General features: G+C 57.2%; 1 protein-coding gene across 1 annotated transcript; it reads right to left on the bottom strand.

Moving 5' to 3' along the window:
• Positions 1-4,258: 4,258 nt before the first annotated feature.
• On the bottom strand, positions 4,259-6,242 carry Dlx2 (distal-less homeobox 2). The gene is made up of 3 exons (XM_026389589.2): positions 5,843-6,242; positions 5,173-5,357; positions 4,259-4,663 (listed from the first exon to the last, which is right to left on the bottom strand). The coding sequence occupies exons 1-3, from the start codon at positions 6,240-6,242 to the stop codon at positions 4,259-4,261; spliced, it is 990 nt and encodes a 329-aa protein (XP_026245374.1).
• Between the last annotated feature and the right edge of the window lie 420 nt (positions 6,243-6,662).

The following is a 6,662-nucleotide window of genomic DNA, read 5'->3' on the forward strand; positions in this document are numbered from 1 at the left end:
CCCAAGCTGGCCCCATCAGTCTCGGAAATCCTTACTCAGGACGGATATTCACAATTTTCACAAGTGATCCTGAAAGAAGGCCGAGGGGAAGCCTCCTAAATGGTACCACATTGCAGCAGGGCTGATTATGGCTCGGGATCCGTGCGCTCTCCTTTCTGCCCTCCTTAGCCCCAGAGCTCCCGGGTGGGAGGCGGGAATTTGGGGAAACCAGAGGGGTTCTGCGCCCAGCCCAGAGCCACGAGGGGCAGAGGGGGCGGGGAGGGCCCGCGACCGAGTGTACGCAGGGGGGTGGGAGGGGAGGAAGACTCGGATGTGCCTTGGCTGCCCGCAGCTGGCACTAGAATTCAGTGCCAGCGCTTTGCCCAAGTGCAGAGAGTTCTGCCAGTGGGTGGAGCGGAGAGGGACCGGCACCCCTCACTCTTCGCCCCCCCCCTCCTCCCCGCTTCCCAGCGCTTGTCATATCCTGTCTCTGGCCTGATATTTTACGCGGGCAAATGGAAGGGGATTACAATGAAGATTTATGTGTGTTCCGAGCGCGGCTGCTTTCCCAGTGTAGCGAGCCGAAATCACTGCTTCCCATTTCCATTTTTCATTCTTGCTTTGGGGAGCTCAGTTGAAAGCGGGGCGGGGGGAGCGTGTCTGCGCGGCGGCGGGCTGATCACAGGGCTTCGCGTCTCCGGGCGGGCCGGGAGACTGTGAGAAAGGCTTGCCAGCGCGTCGCCCCCGGCAGGGCTGGAGCCGGCCCCCGTCTCCTGGAGCCGGGCTTTGTTTCTCCTCTCGCCCACCCCTCCGCCTTCCCGCCCCCTCACTTCTTCGGCGCGGGCGAGTCCCGGCGATCTCTTCTCTTTGCCCTTTTCCTGGTCTGCGGAAACGCCCCTTTCCCCTGGCCCCTGCACCCTCCCGCCCTCGGCTTTGCGGACTCCCCAGGGAAAGGCGCGTGGTGGCCCAGCCCGACCCCGTTGCCGCCGGGTGCCAGGTTCGGTGACTCCGGCTAGTCTGTGGGGCCTCGGCCCACCCCTGAGAGGGGCCGCCCGCCCTCCCGGCTCCCAGGCTTGTCTCATGCCAAGGCCTGTTGCGTGATTCCAACTTGGGCTGACATTCCCTGCCCGGGGCGCTCCGGCGTAGGCCTCTTAATCATCTTGTCTACTGCAGATCCTCCACACCAGCCAATTTACTGCCCCGTCTCTCCCCGCTGGTTTCAGGAGGGGGGAGGGGAGTGCTCGTAAAGGAGGGGAGGGCACAGTCAACCGCAGGAGGAAGACTGGCACCAGCTACTGGCACTCAAACAACCCACGGAATTTGGAACTAGGGTGGGAGTGGGGGCACAGGGAAGTGGATCTGACAGGCAGCAGTTGCTTAGGGGAAGATCAGAATCCAGGGTCAATGGGTTTCAACTCTCTAGCTTGGGAAAACAATGCAGAAATGCAAAGGGACACTACATTGCGTAGCCTCCTTGTTTTTCCCCAGCCCCAACTCTTTGGACACTGTGGTAAAACAGACTTGGAGCAGTCTTCCAAATTAATCTGGCTAGAAAAGTCAGGGACCAGGATGATGCCACTGCACCCAGAAAGTCACCTCTGCCTTAACTTTGATTTTGGCAGAGATGAGTTGAAGACACGTAACATGGATGGCCTAAATAACCGAGAGTAGGGAGCTTGAATCTGGCAAGCAGGGTTCTCTGGCCTGTGCCCAACCTTCTCTCCAGTAGAGGCGGGTCCCTTGGAGGGAATGGCTGAGGTTCAAATCCTGTGTAGGAAGATGCTGGAGCTCTCCCAAAACCCTGGGATGCTGCTCTTCCACACAAGGTGAAGTTGGAAAGATCTCTAGGTAACTGTGGACATCATAATCACAGACAAAAGTAAAGCATCTGTGATTTGGGGCATTGTGATAAAACGGTAATGCTAAATAAGAAATAACTAAATTTTAGTGCTTATTGTATGCCAAGCACTGTTACATCATTGCCTTATTAAGGGCTCATTAAGTTGTTGCTCACAACAACTCTGAACCATAGCTGTTATTATTTCTACTATCTTATAGATGTGCAAACTGTAGAGGCTAAGAGGGTTGCCCAAGGTCACATAGTCAGTGATTGAAGCCAGCAAGCTCCTAACTGTAGGCCTCAGTACTTCCAGGGAAAGGGACTATTAGTTCAGGCCAGCATTACATCCCTACCTTTAACTTTTGCAGGGAATGCCAAAAAGTAGAGTCACTTCCAAACCTGGGAGCTGATTGTGTGGGCCCTTGGTAAACAGCAGAGCTGAATGGTGTGTGGACCTCTCCTCTCAGTGTGAGGTGCAGAATGCCACTCCCACAGCAGTGTGCATCACTGAGTGTGCATATGTAAGTATGTCAGCATGAATGTGAATGTGTACGCATGAATTTGTGTCAATGTTATGTGTACAAGTATTTGTGCATTACTGCATTTGTGCATACTGCACTACTGAGGAAGTTCGAGTGTGCCATTGTGTGTGCCTGTGTGCAAGAGTGAGAGCATTGAATGTGACTGAGATTGTGTGCTTGTGTGTATGACTGTGTGCGGGTCGCCCTGCATTCCAGAGCAGCCAACCGTGCCTCCTGGAGGCGACTCAACAATTCTCGGCTCAACCAGCTCCCAAAGGGCCACCAGCATACAGAGGGGCGGGTCTAATGTGGGGGTCTGATCTTAGGCTGAAGCCGAACTCGGCCCGGGACAGCAGGTCCCCGGACACGGCTCGAGTGCACCGCCTGGCCTAGGTGGCGGACGCGGGGGCGGCTCAGACCGCCCAGGCACAGGGCCCAGGCGCCGGCGCCAGAGGGGCCAGGCGGGCGAGGCTGGAGCCGCCCAGCGCTGAGTGAGTCACGGCGCCGCGGGCTGGCTAACCCCGAGCCCGGACCCGGGCAGGGGCGGAGCTGAACCCTTTGCTGCGCCCGGCGAGAAGCGTGCCTGTCCTCCACTGGCCGCACCTCTCAGCGCTTGCAACCACCAAAAGGTGCAAAAGTCCGTCTCTGCTGACCGGGTTCGGGTCCTGGGCAGCAGCTGCCGCTCTGAGTGCATGACCGATGGAACCCCGGCACTCAAAATAAATACAAAAATAAAATAAGCAAAAATAAAAAATAAAAAACCCACACACTCTCCAATGAAAACAATAATTTATTTAAATAATCTCTTCATATTGTAAAATCAACATTAAGAGCATGTTGTTTTCATAATAAATAATCCCAAAATACCTTGCATTTAAAGAACAAAGACTTTAGGATAAGATAAAACAAATTCAAATCAGTAGCTTAATTTAACTGAGAGTTGTTTTTTTTTTCAAAAAGAAACGGGGGGTTGCTGAGGTCACTGCTAAACCGCAGTTTTCACAACTGGGGGTTTACAAAAAAGGTGAAAAGATGAGGATTTTTACACAAATCAGTGGGAAATCTGCACAGACACCTTTATTTACAAACTCTGTGTCGAAGTCCAGGCTAATAATCCTGAATAAATTTTAAAAAAGATAATTTAAACACATTTTTGCAGTGTCCACATATTAAAAAATCATTTTCTCCAACATCAAAATGAGGTCATCCGCAAAGGCACCTAAACTTTTAAAAAAATAAAAATAAAAAAACTCCACTGGTGATGGATGAGGAGAGAGCTGAGGGAGCGTTGGTGGGGTGAGCTTTAGGTGGGAAGGGATTGGGGGCACCGGGGCTGGGAACAACCCCGCAGAAAAAAAAAAAAAAAGCGGCGAGTCCGCCTGGGTCAAGGGGGCACGGGGTTGGGGGAAGGGCGGGCAGGCAGGACCCCGGGAGGTCAATAACCGAAGCGGACTGGAGCTGAGCCCGGAGGCGAACCAGGAGAAAGGAACCTCAGAGTGCCCGAGAAGCCTCGCGGGCGGGGGAGGCGTCCTTCTCCGGGACCCAGCACAAGCCCCGGGGCGATGAAGGCGCCGGACAGCCTCGCCAGGCGGAGAGGGCTAGGGAGGCGAGTCCGAGGAGGGGTTGGGAATGGCCGAGGCTCCGGGTTCAGGTCGGAAATGTGACCATCGAGAGCGGCCTTCCCCATGCAGCTGTTAGGGTCCTCGGAGAGGAGCCCGCGAGGCGGGGAGAGGCCTCCCAGTTCTGCGCTGCTCCGTGGCTGACAGAGGGAGCAGCGCTTAGGGCGGGCCATCCTAGGCCGCAGCCTCAGGGACTGCTGGGTGGCGGCCGCTGGCCAGCGGGAGGGACCCACCGGCTGTGGAGGCAAGCCCTGGGAATCGCTGGTCTTGGCTCTGTCTCTGGAGCGGCCTCCGTGGGGTTAGAAAATCGTCCCTGCGCTCACCGGGGCGCCCCCTCCGCCGTGGTGATGATGGTGGTGGTGGTGAGGCTGCGGGGTCTGAGTGGGGTGCAGTAGAGGCGCTGTGGCCTGCAGGTGTGAGGCAGAGCCCGACGCCTGGTGATACCACGGGTAGTTGCCCAGAAAAGCCGAGGCTGCGCTGCTAGGACTGGAGCCTGAACTGCCCGCACCGCTGCCTCCGCTGCCCGGGCCGCCGCCGCCCCCCATCCGCTGAGGCGCGCCGAAGTCCCAGGAGGCCGGCGCCGAGACTGGAGGCGAGGCACACGGTGGCGAAGAGCTGGCCCCAGGGTGCTGCTCCGAGGGTATCTCCCCGCTTTTCCACATCTTTTTAAACTTTGATCGGCGGTTCTGGAACCAGATTTTGACCTTTGTGGAAAAAGGACCCAAGCATTAATGGAGGGACTTGAGCAAGGAGCAGGGAGGGGAGGGAGCAAAGGAAGACCGCCGGTGGAGGTGGCTACTGAGCATCCTGTGCAAGTGAGCGAATTATTTGCGGCGGCCTCTGAGATTCTGTTGTGTCCTGCTCCATTAGGAGGCAATCTCAAAAAGCTAAGGATGTGCTGACTACAAGTGACTGAATGTGGTGCATAGTGGTGACAGCCGGAGGGTATCAGTAGAGCCGGTTATTTTACCCGCTTAATCAGTAGCGGGTCGACCAGTGTTACTAGATTTCTGCCTACCGCTGTCCCTTTCCTTGCCTCCCACGGGGCAATCCCTTGGGGATTTTCAGGTTTGGGCCTAGAAGTTTGGATTGCCCCATGTGCGAGCCTGGAAAAAATCTAAAACTACTTAAAATATACTCTAAAACAAACAAAACTTGTCCACTTCTAGAACAACCCAGGCCAGTGCCCTCCTCGCCACCGTGCGAGCCCCACCTGAGTCTGGGTGAGGCCCAGAGATGCCGCCAGCTCGGCTCGCTCCGGCAGCGCCAGATATTGAGTCTTTTGGAAACGCCGCTGAAGAGCCGCCAGCTGGAAACTGGAGTAGATAGTGCGGGGTTTCCGGACTTTCTTTGGCTTCCCATTCACTATTCGGATTTCAGGTTCGAGGTCTTCCTTCTCTGCAACGAAACGGAATCGTGAGAACCGCGCGGCCCAGGATTCTTGGTTGCCTAAAGGGTTCAGCGGGAACTTGAAAAGACCCGGGAGGCGGGTTTTTGGAGATGTTGCTTGGCTACCGGCGCAACTTCCCCGCGCCGCCGGCTGGCGCTGAACCTGGGAGCTGAACCCTTCAGGGAAGGGGAAGACAGGCACGCGCCAGAGAGTAAGAAGATGCAGATGGCAAGGAAATTCATTTAGTCGTAGGCATGCACCGTGTGCCCACTGGGCCTTTGAGGCTGCCGGGTCCCACCGTTCAGAACCGAGGGACTTAAACCTTGACTCACCGGGAGACTGGAAACTGGGTAGGGTAAAGGGCAGGAGCAGGCGGTGAGTACGTAATGTGGAAGGTCAGGGTTCCGGACGGCCCCTCTCCCCAAACATGTTTACCCCATCTATCCCAGTGACTAGACCGACTTAGCACCCTTGACACCAGCGTTATGCATACCAGGCTCGTTGTTCGCTGGGGACGAACTGGTCCCATAGGGCGCGTAAGAGGTGTAAGCAGCGGTGTAGCCCAGGTCGTAGCCGCTTTTGGCGGAGTAAGGGACATTGTTGAGGCCGCTGGCATGGTACTGGTAGGAGCCCATGTGCGCGTAGGGCGAGGCCCCCCCGCCGCCGCCGCCCGCCGGGTGCTGTTGGTTGGTGTAGTAGCTGCTGTCGGTAGCTGTGGACACCGGAAGGGTTGGCGACTCCTGTGGCTTGTGGAGGCTGCTGGTGTTGCTGTTGCTGCCGCCGGGGCCCGCGCCGCCGCCGCTCGGGGGCTGCTGGTGCTGGTGGTACGTGCTGGAGGCCGTGATCTGGGTCGAGTGCATATCAGCCACCAGACTGTCAAAGACTCCAGTCATCCTGGCCCGGGACGGGAAAGAGCAGGGGTGGCGGTCGTGAGGGGGAATCGAGGCGCCTCCTCTGTCTCTCCCGGTCCCTTTCAGCAGCCAATGTAATTACTGGGAGGTGAAGTGGGGGGTGGGGGGAGAGGAAAACAAGAAATGAGGCAACGGTCTAGGCGCCTCCTCCTCTGGGGGAGGCTATCACCATGCGCTGCTTGGGACAGCTGCGGCGGGCCTCATACTCTCTCGGCCTCTCGGCCCTCTCGGCTCCTTGCCCAGCGCGGGCTCGGGCGGGGGGCGGGCAATGGAGGGGACAGGGGTGACTGGGACCCGTCGGGCTCCGGGAGGCGGGAGCAGGTGAGCGGCCCGGAGCAGCTTTACGATTGTCTGCCAGGCCGGCTCCTGCAGGGTGGGCATTTAACACTTGTCACGTGAGCG

The sequence above is a fragment of the Urocitellus parryii genome, chromosome 1 (genome assembly GCF_045843805.1).
Source record: "Urocitellus parryii isolate mUroPar1 chromosome 1, mUroPar1.hap1, whole genome shotgun sequence".
Lineage (NCBI taxonomy): Eukaryota > Metazoa > Chordata > Mammalia > Rodentia > Sciuridae > Urocitellus > Urocitellus parryii.